Source organism: Salmo trutta, chromosome 24, assembly GCF_901001165.1.
Source record: "Salmo trutta chromosome 24, fSalTru1.1, whole genome shotgun sequence".
Classification (NCBI taxonomy): Eukaryota; Metazoa; Chordata; class Actinopteri; order Salmoniformes; family Salmonidae; genus Salmo; species Salmo trutta.
The window spans coordinates 16,004,818-16,022,372 of NC_042980.1; the positions used below are offsets into that span (position 1 = coordinate 16,004,818).

At 42.9% G+C, this 17,555-nt stretch overlaps 1 protein-coding gene across 1 annotated transcript; it reads right to left on the reverse strand.

The window, feature by feature from the left end:
• Positions 1 to 2,963: 2,963 nt before the first annotated feature.
• Positions 2,964 to 16,195, reverse strand: LOC115160805 (ras-related protein Rap-2a). Its single transcript, XM_029711240.1, has 2 exons — positions 15,146 to 16,195; positions 2,964 to 5,046 (listed from the first exon to the last, which is right to left on the reverse strand). The coding sequence occupies exons 1-2, from the start codon at positions 15,457 to 15,459 to the stop codon at positions 4,809 to 4,811; spliced, it is 552 nt and encodes a 183-aa protein (XP_029567100.1). The 5' UTR covers positions 15,460 to 16,195; the 3' UTR covers positions 2,964 to 4,808.
• Positions 16,196 to 17,555: the final 1,360 nt, after the last annotated feature.

Genomic DNA, 17,555 nt, shown 5'->3' on the forward strand with positions numbered 1-17,555 from the left:
TTGGCTGTTGCCTAGGGGCCCGCTGGCGGAACGCCAGTCCACAACAGCCAGTTCTGCTACTGCGAGTAAAATGGTCAGAGTGAGGTGTTCTCTCGTTTGTGTCTGGAAGTAGCTAGCAAGCTAGCCAACTTTAGCCAGTTAACTTGGGTGCTTGGTTGGTACAAGCATGCATTGGCAAGCAAGCTGCAGAAGGACGAGGCGGCTACAATTCCCCACCGTTCATCAATGCAATTTTGACGGCCAACTAGCTGGAAAAGTTTATTTAATGTTTATGTAACTGAGGGAGAGAGAGCATACCTTTTCATGGTTGTTTGATCAATAGGACTGTAAAGTTCCCAATTTTAAGAGGACTCCCATGGTGTTTACAAATTTGCAGAAATCTATTCAGGTGGATTTTGTGACTTTTGGCAAATGCGTTCTAATGATCTAAAGTCGCTCTGTTGCAACTGCCTGTAAACACACAGTCCAGTTCAAAGTGAATGATGGTAGGCCCGTGTGGCAATTTGCTTGTTTGTTTAAAGGCCTACTGTAGCTCTGATTTGGTATAGCACACCGGTCTGTGTAGACTCTAGTCCTGGACAAGACAGATGTTTTTATTCTGTTTTATTTACTGCAGTGCCTATTAATTGTCCAAACGCACGACAATTACTATAGAATTTTCACAAACGTCTTAGTTTATGTAATTCCCAAACATTCTAAGAATTTATGAAAACATGAAAATGACCCTAAGTGGTCGCTTGTCAGAAAATGTTTTTAAAAAGTGTCATATTGTCCCTGGAGGCATATATGAACAAATTTTCTATAAGATTTCATGTTACTAAAATGCTTTCATTTCCACTTTAAATGTAACAATGTTTCACACACATAAGTTATTTTCAAAGAGATGGCTAACCACTTCAAGCGCGCTACAATAAAAAACACAGTTCCACTCACAAGATGATGATCATTTGAAACTTAACTTGAAAAGGGAGAAGCTAACAAATTAGCAACATCCTCTTTGATAACACCTGCTGCAGCCGCTGCAAACTTGCCAACAACAAAAGCTAGCTAGACTGTGGGTTAACCACCGCTGGCTATTGCACAGTGGCCTGTTGGCCTTCAAGAAGGCAGAAATTTCCATTCGTTTTTGTAAAAACGGTCCCACCCATTAAGTCAAAATGTGATTGGTTGATTCCACTGTCACTCCAAAATTTTGCCCTAATACAGTTGAATGGCAGATGCCTGCTTGTGATGGCCTAGCCAATGGCTGACTTAGCTAGCTAGACGTGTCTCCCCAGAGACCAGAAAAGAAAAATCCTGATTGGATCTTTTTTTCTCTTCAGTGTTAACCCTTTCCTTTCCAACAAATATTGAAGAGATTAAATCAGAACATCATTCAAAATAATAATATAATTATCATTATTATTCTATCATTATTTTATAAATCCTTAGCCCTTCTCTGAAGGCATAGAAGGCCCATTGTTCCCCATTGTGTTTGGGTTAGTAGTAATTTGTAGAGTGGCTCTATTTTACCTCAGAATGCATTTATTCACCATTCTGAATGTCTAAAGAATCCAAATGTTGTTCTGAAATATGAACACAGAAATATTGGACGTTTTTAACTCTTATAATGGTGGTGATTTGACAAAATTACAATCATGGTCTGGAATTGGACTCACATTTTTCTGGTCTTGGTCTTGACTCAGTCTCGACCCCCCTCCGGTCTTGGTCTTGAATTGGTCTCGCTTTAGGTGGTCTCGAACACAACACTGGTAAGTACTGTAGTATTCTATAGTAAACTGTAGTATTTTTTATGTGGGTTAGGATGAAATCTATTTTATTAGAGAGACCAAGAGAGATATATTGAGACTCGACTTTGAATTGTTTAAAGCTCGGACTGAAAATGTAATCCAGGGAATCTGAATACCAATGAAGTTTGTTGTGGGCAGAGAATATTTTCTTCCCTCTTCTGAGGCCAATATAAAGTAGAAAACTGAAGAGATGTCATATGAGGTTTGGGTTAAGCACAGGGAGAGGTAAACAGTAGTGTGTATTTGGGCCAATAGATACATTCCTTTGAAGTCTTCTTAATATACATATTTTTTTATCATCAAAGAACACAAAAGCACAACCCCCATATAAACAAAGAAGAAAGTAAAGTTGAATTCATCAAGCTCTTGCTGGAGCAATCAACAATGGGTTCTTGTAATTCATAAAGGGCCCGTTTCTGACTTAGGAAATTATGCTTTTCTTATGCACGCCTTTCCTACGCACTTCTCAGTAGATGGTATACAGACTTACTTCATGAAGGTGCGTAATGCGCTTTCCATAGGGTTTTCAGTTTTCATTCCATAGGGTTTTCAGTACATTTATCTTAAACCATACCTTTAAATACGGTGTACCTTTTAGTTTGAATTTTGTCAACACTCAGTGGAATATATTGGGAGACCAGTTCAGAAAATTAGGGATCAGTGAAAGAAAGCCATCTAAATATATGCATATTCTTCTCTGTTTCAGCACTAGTTAGTAGATTTAAAAATACTCTGATCTTGTACACTATTTAGGGTTAGGAAAGTATTTATGAAACATAAAAAACAGGTTTGGAGAGCCTTTACACATGAAAGAAAGAAAACGTTGGTTTGATTCATTCAGAAAATTGCCACATTCAATTCTTGAAACCATGGAGATGTTGGAAGATTAGTGTACATAGAATTAAAATAGGGAGAATAGTGTACAGTTGCCTGCACTAACGATGGATCTGTGTGATGATACAGCCAAGTATTACGCCATGCATCGGGATCAAACTGTTATGGCTTGGTTTGCACTCCGCTCGATAATGATTCAATTAGCCTACATTTCTTTATTCTATCAACTGTTACTAATTATCCTCTGACCTTATTCATGGTTTCTTTGCGCATAAAGATGGTGGAATTATTAGGGAATTAATTCAAGGTCAGAATATGGAATATCTGTAGACACACCACTGCCACACCTTCGTTTATTCCATCTCCACCCAAAAACAAATAGCAGGTGAATAGCATGCTATTCTCATGCTTAAGTTCGAGGTCAGAATGCGCATAGAGAGAAAAGTGCATAAAAAGGGAATTACGTTCCATTAATGTGCACTTAACTGGGGTCGGAGTCGGGCCCAAAGTGACTGCCTGTTCACTGTGTTATTTAGAACTACAATAGGATTAGAAACAGAAGCGATTTCCGTTCCAAATAGATTTCTCTCTCCCAGAACAATTTAGAGAGATTATGGCAATGGCGTACAATGCATGCCACTCCAATAAGTTCATAAATAAATAGTGTCACTCAAGCTTGGATATATTGTGTTAAACACACTTTTATTGTTTGGGTGCCTAGTGAAACAGTGTCACCATTCATTTAGGGAGGGAGAAAGAGTAAATGGTCACATAAAAAAATATAAAATTAACAATGAAAAATGGTAACCCAGGGAAGGTCTGGTTCCCCGTGGCAACAACGACATACAGTTGAGACAGTGTCCAGACCCAGACGTGTATGTGTTTGGTTTGCACGTTTCCACAGTCTATTATAATCTCAAACGATGAAGTCCTTTTTAAAATTTACTAGCCATGCATACAGTTGACAATTCCACATGTGTTGAGTCAGTGTCTTCATAGGACCTGGCACTTTCCATACAAAATATTTACACTACCGTTAATTATAATTGTTATTCATCACCATCCTCATCATCATCATCATCACTATTATTAGCCTACTATGAATTTCAATACTCTGAATACATAAAGAGTGGGATGTTGAGACAACGTCACATCCCATTTCATTGTGATACCCAACCCCAAAAAAATAAAATGTAGAGAATGATGAGTGATGACACCTTCATTCCTGAAAAGAAGACAGTTTCTAGAGACAAGAGTCTGTTGAGATATTCAAACACTGAAAGATGGAGTCCTCCTTGTCCCATCCGAATGAAACTGTTGCAATATTCAGGAATCTGTTGTCAGAACCTCCTGAAACCAAAACAAATCACAGGATATGTGACAGACACCTCTGCTACACAAAATAGGAAGGAGAAGACAACATTGTTTCAAGAATGACAGTGACTTTTCCACCATTTTCTTTCCATTCCTCAAAACAACTAAAAAGGAAACAAGAGGAAAAAAAATGGAGGCGCTTTCAAGTCACCTCTTTGGTTCTGTCCTAGTGATGTGCAACAAAAAAAAAACGTCCCCTTGGATGAAGGTAGGTAGGCCCTCTCTTTTTCTGCACAGGAAAACTTAGTACGCAAATCAATTACTCATCAATGTTTCAAACAAGTTGATCAGAGGGATTATCTCCTCCCCTCTATCTGCCGCTCTGCGCTGTCATGGTAACTTAAATTGGAGAAAGAAGGCTCCAGCTTGATGTGCTCAGAGAAACTGGGTCATATCAACAAGACCAAAAAATGTAAAATAAACATTACCGAAGCCGATCGCAGAAAACATAAAGACTACAAAACCTGTAATTCTGCACGGACGACTCAAGACATATTTTTTTTCTCCGCCAGAGAAAACAGGATAACATAAGGCGAGTGCACTTTTCTTTAGTCCGGTTTGTCCATTTCTCTTGCGCAAATCCTTTGCATTCCTCATTTCATTCTATTAATTATTAACATATCATTATTATCAATTACATCATGACTGATTTTATGCACCAATGAGTTAAAATCCACCACAGTTCTACCATGAGTTTATTAATCATCCATGTTGTTGGTGTGACTATAATCCTCCTCTCTGTGTACAGTATCTTGGTGTATGCAGACTTCCTCTCTCTCCTGTCCCCCTGGCGTCCCCTAGGCTCTGGGGCTATTGTATATTGCAGGAGGAGCAGCATGGGTCATCCTTGTCTGGCTGGGCGGCGTAGTCCATCTGCCGAACTATCTCGGCGAACAGTTCGTCCACCATGGTTTTGCTCTTGGCCGAGGTCTCCATAAAGGGGCAGCCCCACTCCTCGGCCAGAGCCTGGCCCTCGCTGGCCGACACCTCCCTCTCACTCTCCAGGTCCACCTTGTTCCCCACCAGGATCACTGGGACCTTCTCGTACCTGCAGACGACACACACAAACAGATGGAGAAAATGATCAGAAGCCATCTTGTGACATGAACATATGGACAGTCACTGACTGTCAAGGCAGATCGGAATAAGACACATGAGGAGATGTGATTTGCTAAAATGTTTAACTGAGATTTAGGGGTGCCGTGTACTCCATGAAGAGCTGACTCGTTTCGCCGCCCTTGTATTTTAACTGTACCTGACGTCCTCTCTGCACTCTCCTAAATGTACAGTTGATAGGCATAATTGCAATCTAGAATGAAAGCTTCATTGGCACATCAAGATGATGTCAATAAATCATGCCAGCCATAAATAATTACATTAAATCCGTGTGACACATTTTCCTGAAATATATAATCTAAAAGGCCTGGCAATCACAGTTCTAAGAGGTGGCTTGCTGAGGAAGAAATCTATACTGCCCACATGCTATATTCCCTATTACTATAAGTGACAACTCGAGAACTTAACAAGGCCAGCAGTCAACAGGAAGTGGGCAAAATCACCCACAATCCCTTAGGGGCAGGAAGAGGCCATAATCCAGTGAGCTTTAAACTCTCTTCCAAATTGGTTGAGTGCTCCCACTGAGGAACTGGGCTACTCGCACAAGGGCCAGAAAGACAGTGTTACGTCATATTTTTAATGAAGGACCTTAAGTCTTAAACGTTGTATAATACTAACACTCTCAATGAAGCGTACCACAAACATTTAATGGACATGATTCAAAATGTCTGCATTTATTGGTCAAGCCAAAGAATCTGTTTAATTGACAACATTTCTGTAAATTGGAGACATGCCGGGAGGATCTGCTGATATTGGCGTGGCGTATCCAAGGAATTAGGCATCTCTATTTTGGACACATCACAGAGAATAAAGGCTCCGCTTTTATTTCTTATCTGCAAATAGGAGCTCCCTCACTAGTGATAATATTAACCGGCAAACACCTGCTATGAACCCCACTCAGAATGCCTCTCTTCTCATGTTATTGAGCACAAACAGATCACAGGAGAATCATGCTCCTTGACACCTTTCAGCATCAAAGGTTAGCCTCCCTGTATGAAATATTCATGCCTCAAAATTATTTAACACTATTTGACGGGAAGAAAAAAAAACCCACCCGTCCTTGATCGCTATGGTAACAGGTACACAAGGACACTCGTAGTGTTGGAGACTGGAGAGATGGAGAGAACCAATGACTGTAATACTTTCTTAAGTAGGGGAAACTGAGCTTCTCACGAGGGCCACGGTCTGCAGGCTCCAGTGCTAAATAAGCTTAAACTGGCAAAGAATAAGGAGCTCAAATTGATCTGGTACTGAATATATTATCCAGAATGAACTCTAATCTCTGCCATCCCCATTCTGTGGGCAAGCCAAAAACTACAGGGATAAAACAGTAGACAACAGGGGTCTGTGAGCTACTGTGTGTGACTGTGAAGCACAATATAGTAGGCTACCAGTTAGTCAGCCACCACACAGCTTGTTACAATACAGCTGGAAAACAATAGCCTTTTCCACCCAAAACTTACAGTCCATCTATTGTTCAAACAGCTGAAACAGCTGTCGACTGAGAAAAAAAATTGCATTGATAGCATTCCTGACTCCAACAATTCATTGGAGGCCCCTGATAGGAATGGTGCTATTTTGGAACACATCTTTGTGGTGACAGTAAAAATATGCAGTCAAACTATACACTCCCTCTCCATGCTCATTGAGAGGCCCTAATCATAGTGGTGGGCGTGTGGAATGGAGGGCCGGGACAGGCTCTGTGGTGGCTGTACCCGTTAAGAGAAAACCCACATGGGACACAGCGTTTAGGGAGGTTATGACGGTCCCCGGCAGGGGTGGCCATTTCTATTTTAAACAGGGCTGTGGTCGCACGGCCGTCGCTACTAGCCCCCGCTCATATGGAGTCCCGGGGCCGTCGTCACGAGTTCACATACTGCCTCGCCACCTCCAATTACAACCTGCTCTCCACACATTCATGGGAAGGCATGCCCCATGAGGAACCCTGCGGCCCAGGGAACATGGATAAAAGTGGGATGGGAGTGTGTGTTTATGCTAGAGCAAGTTTGTGCGTCTGTGTGCGCGCTAAGTGAGCATGTGTGCTTCTGTGTGTGCACTGAGACAAGAGCAAAATTAGCACTATTTCGGGTAAGGGATTGAGCCTGGCTCTAAGACTCAGTGAGCTCTGATGGAAAATGATTTCTGATCCTCTGAAGAGCTTATAACACAGCCTCTGTCCTCGGTGCTATTGTCACAGCTGTCTGCTTCTCAGCGCTCTGAAATGAAAATTAAATCCTATAGCAATGGGACTCACTGTAAAATCCACATGAAAACCACCCCAAAGAACCCCAGGTGATCATGACGGATGATGAGCTAGAGAAGAGAGCAGTGACGGGAGAGAAGAAGTCAAATGGAAACATATCCAGCCATCCATTCTATTCATTAACAAAATGACAGACTTGATAGGCTAGCTAACTGTCTCACAGCAGAACAGCCACTCCGACTCTCCGTCATGCAGGAGGAGTGCAGGCAGCACAAAGAGAGAACTTGTCATCTGGTGCCAAAGGAGGAGAGGGGCTATAAATAGCTGTAATAACAGAGGGGAGACCTGCAATCTTAGGAGGTGTGTGAGGACGGCTGCCACGGATACCAGAGCCTCACAGGGACTTTGCATGAAGGGTGTTGGGCACAATGGCCATTCGGGGTCTGGGCCTGGTGCTGGGTGCAGGAAGTGAGGATGCGAGTGGGCAGAGAAGGTCCAGGGTAGCTTGTTCTTATTCCTCAACTGAGGTTTGAGCCCGTCCGTTACGCATTCTCCACTCGGAAGTCGTGAGCAGTAGTCATCAACACATATCAGCGGCCCAGCATGCCAGCATACCCTCCCACTGTCTGTATGTCTGTCAGTCAGTCTGACTACATGCATGTGGCTGAAACACACTCGCCTCAAAAACAACCAGCACAGTTCTCCTAGACACCCCTATTTATAATGCACGATGCATCCACTGATATAAGCTGGGCCTAGCTGAGGGAGGCAGGGAAGCAGGGTGGGAGCTGCCTGGTGGTCTCTGGGCCCGGCCGCTGGGTTTACCGGGCCCTACCTGAGAGACAGTCTGCCAGCCTGGCCTACATGGTGAAAGAGGTCCAGCCAGGTCCCGGCACAGTGAGATGGAGTCTGTCCTGAGTCTCCTGTACCTCAGGCTGACGGTGTATCCGTGTCTCAGTAAGTCCACACAGTGGTGCCCTGCTGAGGAGTGGGTCTGACTGGAGCTGACTCAGGAGGCTGGATAAAGCTGAATCAGGGGTATAAATGAGCTCCACCACAGTCCAGGGGAGAGGACTTTTAAACACATCTCCAGCTCCTGATCCCAGAAAGGCTGCATCGCCCCTAATGTCGGGATGTGCCAAAAAGATCCCTCTGCTATTTGGGAGGATGACTCATAAATGACAAAAGCAGACAAGAGCTGAGATATTACTTTGGGCTCCTTGAAACTATCTCCTTGGATCCTTCCGACTGTCTCAAGGTAGCAAGAGGATATCCACTCCTTCCCGTTTCCTGTAAAGCTTTCCTGATACTATTCTCAGAATATGACAAGACGAGTTTGTCAAAAACGGAAAATATTCCAGTTAGAAATGAAGGGAGTGACAAATGCTAGACATGCATTATTGTCATTGCTAGATTGGAGATATTAGACGGCCCACTTATGCCCCTGTCTGCAGACTGCAGTTTTATGGGTGATTTGGTGCTTTTCTTCAGAAGACAAAAATACACCCAAATTAGGCCCCCTCAAACATTCGGTCATGGTCTGATGAATGAGCTCGTTCCTCTTCCTGGAGGTTTGGAATTGCAAAATCAGAGGGCGAAGAAATAAACCAAACAATCCTACAAATTACATGAAATATCGTCATCACGAAATCTGAAATGAACACTGACTGTGTTTAACCTGAAATGTGAGTCCACCCCCCCCCACCCCCCCCACGCTGGCTGAAGAGAGGGGAGAGGAGAAGTACAGTAGCTAAGATTAGATTGGTCTAATTTATGGGTTTTATAAATAGAAACTGGGGCTCGGAGTGACACAGTCAGTCAGTTTCACCCTCTCTTCCCTGACCTCTGGGTCTACGTGAAGATTACAGTGGCTCACGCTATGGAGCACGAGCCCATGCACATCATAATGAAAGTAAATGAAGCTCTCTTCAGGATCCCCTGGACACGCACATGAAGATTGCCTGCATCCTATATCTAGTATCACCCATTTACCACAAACAGTGGCAGGATAACCGTCTGTAATTGTAAATTGTCACCAATAAAACGTATTAAACACAGCAAACACATCACTTTTTATTTGGTAACACGTCCTCGCCCTAGCTCTATCACTTCTTTTCAGGATACGCAGAAATGTAAGCTTAAAACAACAGAAAGAAGAAATGTGTGCTTGAGGCTGCTTTTTTTCCCTCTGTTGCTCTAGTAATCGCATGTTCTTTTCGTTCCCCCTCAGTCGTAATCAACAACAACAGCTTCAGCATCAAACATTAATGTCACTCTTAACAACAGTGCAATCACGTATATTGTCACTCTGCTACACACTGCCTGTCTGCCAATGCAGACTATGTCATTATTTTCGATTGCCTTGCCCTTTATGCTCTGAGAATCTGCTTGGTGATGCTCAAGCCAGGCTTAGACAAATAGACAAAGTAAGAGTTCCCTGCGTAAGTATATATAAAAGGCCTTGCTGCACTTGATCTGGGGGGAAACAAACGTGTGGGTGGTCTTGACAGGGGGAACATTGACAGGGCTATTGAAATTCACATGAAAACGATGCATCTGTGGGCTTTTAGCAAGTTCACTTTCTATCAAACAGGATAGTCCTCCATCTAATCACACGGGTGTTATAGAAATATGTAGCCTGCAGGACAGAATTCATGGCATGTTAGTCTGTGACTTTGCGCAAGGGCTTTGACAATAACATTAAGATAAAGACCAAAGTAATTCACCCAAATGCTGAGCAAGGAGAAATTAGGACTAGGCTTGGGTCGTATAGCGTATATACCATATACCGGGGTATTTTAAAACAGCCATGGGATGTTTTTTTCAATACCGTCAATACCGTTGACACTATTTCCTTTTCTTTCCCTACTTTTTAAGTAAATACCTGCAGTCAACTTGTGCAATATGTTAAGAGATACAGAAGATCACATTTTTCATTTCACCTGTCACATGTTCATTATAGCGCTTACTAGTGGTACCCAGTCACGTGGTGTTTGCTTACAAGCACACAACGGCGAGCGATCGGAGCCTTGTAAATCCCTCACTGTTGTCCAGCATGCTCCAGATGATCTAGTTACAGTATGGAATTCACAACTAAATGTTTGCCAGCTAGATATCTAATAACTATTAAGTTAACTGTTTATAATGTGCTAAATGCTCTGCAGTTGTGCATTCGGTTTGCTAATTTAGTAGCTAGTTAGCTAGTGGTTAGCTTCTTCCAAAATCACACTTCGCTTGGCGGTAACAGCAGAGAATCCCCTCCTGGATCAAGAACCTTGCTGTCTAATATTTGTTTTGTGTGTGTAGCAAACTTTGAGTAGCATTTTTGTTATTACTTGTATACCTTTATGAGCTGGGATGTCTGTCCTGAAAATAGTTTCGGTCAGAGAATGTATAATTTTTTTTGCAATGTGCTCGTTATCATCTAGTTAGCATTCTCTATGGGATTTTACATGTTTTTGTTAGCATTGCTAATCATCGGATTACAAAGGCTCAGTGGGCTTTGAAAATAGCGTCCCTTGTATTCAGTGCCGGTATTTCCGAACATCCAGGTATGGCACAAGGTCGGTATGAAGGTATGACAATCTGGATACCGCCAAAGCCTAATTAGGACCTTATTGGACAACCATATACCCAAGATCATTTTAACCAATCGACATTCGGCACATGGCAAACTCCTTTAAGGTTGACCTGATTGGTATGTTCTGCAGTACTAGATCACTGCAACATAGGATAAGTCCTGCCTTCCACCATGAAAATACTGTGACAACTACAATAACCCTCTGTGATAGTCTCATTCTGACCCTGTGACCATAACATAGGCTAAAAAGAAGTACAACATCACCCAGTAGGTAAATCATCCCTGTTCCTCCTCCCTTGCCATGCTCTTCATCATATCTGGGTGCACTGGCACGTCCTGTGCCACCCGTCAGCCAGCATCACCTGTGCATGGCTAACTGTTGCTGAAGCAAGGTGATGAGCCCCCCAGCGGGCATGGAGGGGCAGGGGGCGAGCGGAACTAATAATTTGCCCCAGTGCCCTCTGTTACTGCCGCCCTATGCCACTGACAGGTGGAAGACGCTGATGCGCCCTGACAGGTCTCGGGACGGGCGCGACACACACCAGCGCCTCTGACTTGGGCGGGCGCCGGGACGGCTCCTGTGTGAGACAGTAACGAGGACAGGAGAGGCTAAGTGAACAGCAGTGACAGCTGCATAATCCACAGGGCAGCATGGAGCCCTGGAGGAGAGACATTGGGCATGGGGCCTCCTTGGCCATGGGGCCTCCTTGGCCATGGGGTCCTGAGGAGAAGTCAAGGCTGCTGGCTGGGCTATGCGCCAGAGCCCCATTCCACTTTCACCCCTCTGCAGGTTGGGAGGGTGTAGTGACATTTAGCAGTGCCCTACAACGTATTTTAATATACTCTCCACTCTTATTAATACAGTCTTAAATATTGTTATACTCTTCAGTAAAACAACTGACTGACTTCTCTAGATCATTCAACTAGACTCTTTGACAGCATTATCTTCCTTTACAAAATGATGGTACATTTCCTGGTTTACTGCTTGGATCTGAATGTAAGTGTAGACAGCGCTAGTGTAAACCACCGGTAGAATGGAAGCTTGTAAACATTTACCTGAGTGAAGAGTAGCATGTTTTCTTTAACCCTAAACAAAGAGTGGACAGTCAACACCATCTGTGGATACGGTGTTCTTCTTTTTAGTGGTGCCGCCATACCCGCAGATAGATATCGTCATAGGAAGCCATGGGAAGAGCTGGCCATGGTCTGGTCTAGACTCCCCAGCACTCCAGCTTAACTTCTACACTACAAACATGAACTGTAAAAAACACAGTTCCAACTTTAGAGAACATCCCATGCTCTTCTCTTCAAACTGTTTGGGACGGGAGCGATTTAGTCACCACAGGGTCCCCACAATCTCAGAGGTAGGACCGGAGGACACCGCACTATCCCAGCAACCGTAGCGCCATAGTACGATCGTTAAAGTAGAAATTGCAATACTGTACATGTGTTCTCGCTACCCTTTACTGTGGTTAAACCTGTGTAATAACATTGCAAATACCCAGTAACAACCTTTTATTAACGTGTTGTTGTTGCTTATTAATGGAGAACAGAGGTTTTTGTTACACAAGAAGAAATGTAATGTAATTACAAAGTCATAACATGTTGATGAATTTGGAATTACAGCGTGATTACGCACTGTATGGGGGAAACTATCATGCAAAGTGCTTATCGTGATTTATTGTACATGTCGCCATAAATGTGCATTGCCTTTGTTCCTGTGGGGCTGTGATGAGGTATTGGAGTGTCTGACAGTAGAATAGGTAACCTGGGTGTCTAAAGGCATCCGCGTGCTCCCCAGCCAAAACACTTCAGAAGAGGTCATTCATAATATTATTACGACATTTTGTGACGTTTTTGTTCGTTTTGGACTTTGGTTAGGGTTTTTTCGGCTGTTCGGGCACACAGCGTTATTTCAGGATACAAGCCGAAGTCTACACCCCTTCGTCGGTGATTGGTTAACAGTAGGGGTTCTTCAATAAAGTCTTTGCTGTTTGTCCATTTTGAGACGCCGTAGCCAGTATACACTTCCTCAAAACGTCAAAATTGATGACAGATTTCTTGAGTTATCTTAGGTTAATTCTGACCGTTACTGGCAACGGCGTCTCAAAATGGACAAACAGTACCGCTTTTTTCTGGTTTTTCAAGTGAAGGTCTTTTAAGGGAGTATTGCGAACACTCGTTCGCATGCTGACACCTTTAGGGAGTTGACACCAGACTTGAGGAGAGAGGAGGCAGTCCCTGGGTGTGTGTCTGATTCCACACACCACAGCTGGCCCACACCTGGTGCACACACACACACCCACACACACACTAGGGGATGACGCCCCGCCAGCTAGGCAGCATCGCTCCCTCCCCTCCAGATTCCCTCACATACCTCTCCCTGTACTCACATTTTTTATGGGGGAAACACATGCTGACCTCATTCTTTCATCTGGAGTCGTACATGTATTTGAATGGTTTTAAATGCAATCCAAACTCCAAGCGATCATGAATCTATTGAAACAAACACACACCAAGATAGCCAGGAAAAGGAACTTATGAATTGGTAAGATAGCCAGGAAGAAGAAGAACTGAATTGGTAATGGCAATGACGATAGTAAATATTGGAGAGAATGATCACTTGAGAGGCCATGTTCGTGTGGAGCGACGGATGACGCTGTATAGCATGTCAATGGAAGGATCTAAATGAAATGTTGAGGAGTAATTTGGTAGTTTTGTGTTGTTAATCTATTGCTCCATTGTGAGGTTTCTCAGTGAGCCTTGTCTCTTTGTGGCCCATCCAGACTTCCTCCATTCACCCTGGCAGATACACTGACACCTCCAATGAGTGATGAACCCACCCTGTCACAGCTCAGTGCATAGTGGATTCCCACTTCACATCAACTCTAGAAGAGGGAGACACAAACATGTGAATGTAGCCAAGGTTTGACGATAATATAGCATTTATATGGCGGCGTGTAGGGTCTTAACCAGGTCACCAGGTCTTGAGTGTGAATGACTCATTCATGTTGTCACTTTTTAAGTCTGCCACAAATTAGGCCACTGCACACTCGACCTATATGAATTACTTTGGTAAGCTAAGGGATAACCGAGTTGTCTGGATAGCATGTCACATTGTTCTAAACATGTTAGGACAATGCTAGGACAATGAGACATGCGGCCACTAAAGATGACCTCATGTCTGGAGCATCCCTATAATAACAGTGCTTATCATACGTATGATTCCTGTTTGTTCTGGTTTATGCTTCCTTTCCAAACAGATTGCACGTTTCTAATTAAAAACATCACTTCCCCTCTTCAGGAACCGGCTTCTCAGTGTGCTCCTCCAAATGTAGCAACTCCTGCCAACCCCCCCTTGCTTTAGCTCTATTTTGAGGGTTTGTCTGTCTATTAGAATCAGGCCTTTGTTTCTCTCCGCAGAGTCACTGGAGCTGTGAATCCTGGGTATTCCAGCTGTCTGTTTCACTGGGGTTGCAGCATCTAAGCTCAGCCAGCATACAGTCCTGTGGACAGCCCATCAAACACACAGAGCAGAGCTGCATCCAAGGTAGCCAGACAGATAGACACTCTCTCTCCACTGTAATCAAGTGCAGGGGAAACTGGTCTCACATCTACTGATGGACAAGGCCTGATATGGTACAGTAGTACAGTAGAGTCTAACTGAGGAAAAATAGCACCATGGCCTTGAAACTAAAATAGCTGTAGAGCTACAGGCAAAAACAGCAGATGACCAACCAACCATATGTCTCCTATCATGCTAAATAAGACACAGGCATGCCGTAAAGACAACGCTGAACATATCATTTATATTGTTTGAAGAACCCAGTTGCATTGCATTTAGAGAGATGGATATCGGCTAGTGTTGGATAATACAGGACCACTTGGATAGATTTAGCAGTAGTAGGCCTATGCAGGGTCAGAAGGCTTGAATAGGCTAAAGTAGTCACTAGGCCTGTGTGTTGTGTATCACCACAGGACACATCCTCAAAAGGAGTGTTATGTGAGTGTATACTCTGCACAAAGGTGCTTCTTCATAGATTGTGTAGTAGGCCTACCATTACATAGATCAATTATGTTTTCTGTCAATGGGGTATATGATAGGAGTCAGATTAGATGTGCTCGTGGGAAAATGCAAGCAGGAATTATCATCCACGTCTATGCATGTTTACAATGAGACGTTGCAGTTCTGACATAGGCCTACTGTAGGCCTTCCATAATACACGGATTTGATCCAAAATCACTCACCTTTTCACTCTGATGATCTGGTCCCTCATGGGTTTGATGTCTTGGAAGCTCTGCTGGTTGACAAGACTGTAGACCAGTATGAAGCCTTGGCCATTTTTTATGTAAAGATCCCGCATGGATGCGAACTGTTCGGTACCAGCAGTGTCAAGAATCTCCAGAACAGAGGGTGAGGAATCCACCTCGATTTCTTTGCGGTAAAAATCTTCTATGGTCGGGTCGTACTTCTCAATAAAAGTCCCGGTCACAAACTGAACAGTGAGGGCGGATTTCCCGACCCCACCGCTGCCGAGGACCACCACTTTGTACTCGCGCATTGCTCCCTTGTTATTTGATGATTTCAAGAGATTGTCGAAAGCTATCACTCTCCGCGCGACATAGAATAAAATATATCCGTGCAAATGGCATTCATTCGTGTCCCATTTTGAACGGATATAAAAAAATACAGCCTTGCTTACCACCGCTCAGCAATGGCAAATAAAAAGCTGAGCACAAAGACTCGCTGCCCGAAGATGGATTTCATTGTAGAAATTCCCACAGGCACACCAGACATTGATTACTAGGCTATGCGCATCGAAACGACTGCAATTTTTTAAAAATGTGCATTAAAAGGTATCAAAACGCTGGACAATGTGAAACGTGTGGTTTTTCATCTGCTTAGCTCACCATTCTATGCATCACAAAAAAACTAAACTTGCTCCAGCGAAGACATTGGAGAAAAAACAGGACGGCTCCTGATGGATTCTGCAAGACTTGCGCGTTTTATCTCAACAAATGTTGATAAATAAATAAATACAAATTTAAGAGTTAGGCCTATTAATATAAGTTTCGTTGCTTTTTCACCATCTCTTTCATCTCCCCGTTCCTTATGCGTTCACGAATACAATCCTGACCGCCATACTCTCGGGTGGAGACCCACCGCTGCCGTGTAATCAACCGGTCCCCTCTCGGCTTCCGTACCAACGAAAATGAGACGGGTCTTTCCCACTAGACAGATGTGCAAGGAGTCCAATGGCTACCAATATTTGCTGTTAACCTCACTCATGACTATCTGAATGCCACACGGAAACAGCCAGTAAAATAAAGGGGTGGATTTCCGTTCATGTGCAAAATTTCCCATCATTCGGTAACCGAAGTGACATCCTCTGAGCACTCACCCAATCACAGAAGCCGCTTGAGGATGTGTATCCAAGAGGAGGAAAGTGCGCGCAGATGCTGTTGCTATGGTAACGCTGCCAGCTGTGTAGCAGCATCACTTGCATAAGGAGAGTATAAAAGCAGATTATAAACTAGCCTGGTTGCCTTCTCTGGTTAGCTATTCGATTCCACGCCTCTCTTTGACAAATGATAGGAGTGGCAAGGAGTGGTATGTTAGTTGAAGACTGGTACCCAGACTACTTATAAGCTGTCATTTAAACAAACAGCAGCACAATGTGCGATCAGAGGAACCTCTTCTAGAAGAATAACTTATTGAACTAGACTGTATAGACCTATACATAACTAGACACAACGACGTGGATGCCTATGGATGAGTCAATGTCTTTGCAATATCTGCTTGTGTTATCAGATGCAGATGTACATAAACAGACTATTCAAAAAAAAATTGCAACAATTTAGAGTACATTTTTTTTGCAACAATTTACCATATTCATAAAAAAATATCCAATAATTCATGAATTTTCCAGAGAAGACTAAAACTAACACGTGAATTGCATTCCTGAGATGGTGCATTGTATTATGTAGGCCTTTGAAATCATGTCCTCTGCATATATAAAGTCACCAAAGGCATCACAAACTTGGCATTTACTTAAACTTTTATTTGTTTTTTTTTTACATTAGATTTTACACAAAACAAAACTACTATATATATATATATATATATATATATATATATATATATATATATATATATCATAAAAGAGCACATAATTATGCACAAATAAAACATAAAAAAATTGCCACATGAACAGATTCAAAATGAGTAAGGGTTTGTACTTTTCCCCTCTGTTAAAGAGTACGGCCTTACCGATGGAACCATATGTGGCACTGGCACAGCAGTTTAAACACAACTCTGCAGTAACTGTACCACAGCCATTTAGAATGGCACCCGCCAGTTTTCTCATCATCAAGCTTTTCTCAGTAAAGTGTTTGACTGCACTCTTTACAATCTACCATTTTGGCCTCAAAATGAAAATGTCTGTAGTGAGAATTAAAACAGCATATTTCACTAATTGCAATAGACTAAATACAATCCTTATATTTAATGAACCCTAACACATAACAACTTAAGAACAATACATCAAAGGTAAGGCAAAGTTCACTAATAAGTTTGTCTGCTCAGTTCACCAACTGTTCAGAAAGTGCTTACCCACAGGGCACACACTGGTTAAATCAACGCTGTTTCCACGTTGAA

Coding starts and splice junctions, on each gene's coding strand:
- LOC115160805 (XM_029711240.1), bottom strand. CDS start 15,459: ATGCGCGAGTACAAAGTGGTGGTCCTCGGCAGCGGTGGGGTCGGGAAA. Junction 5,047..15,145: donor CAGATCATCAGAGTGAAAAG/GTGAGTGATTTT, acceptor TGTCGTCTGCAG/GTACGAGAAGGTCCCAGTGA.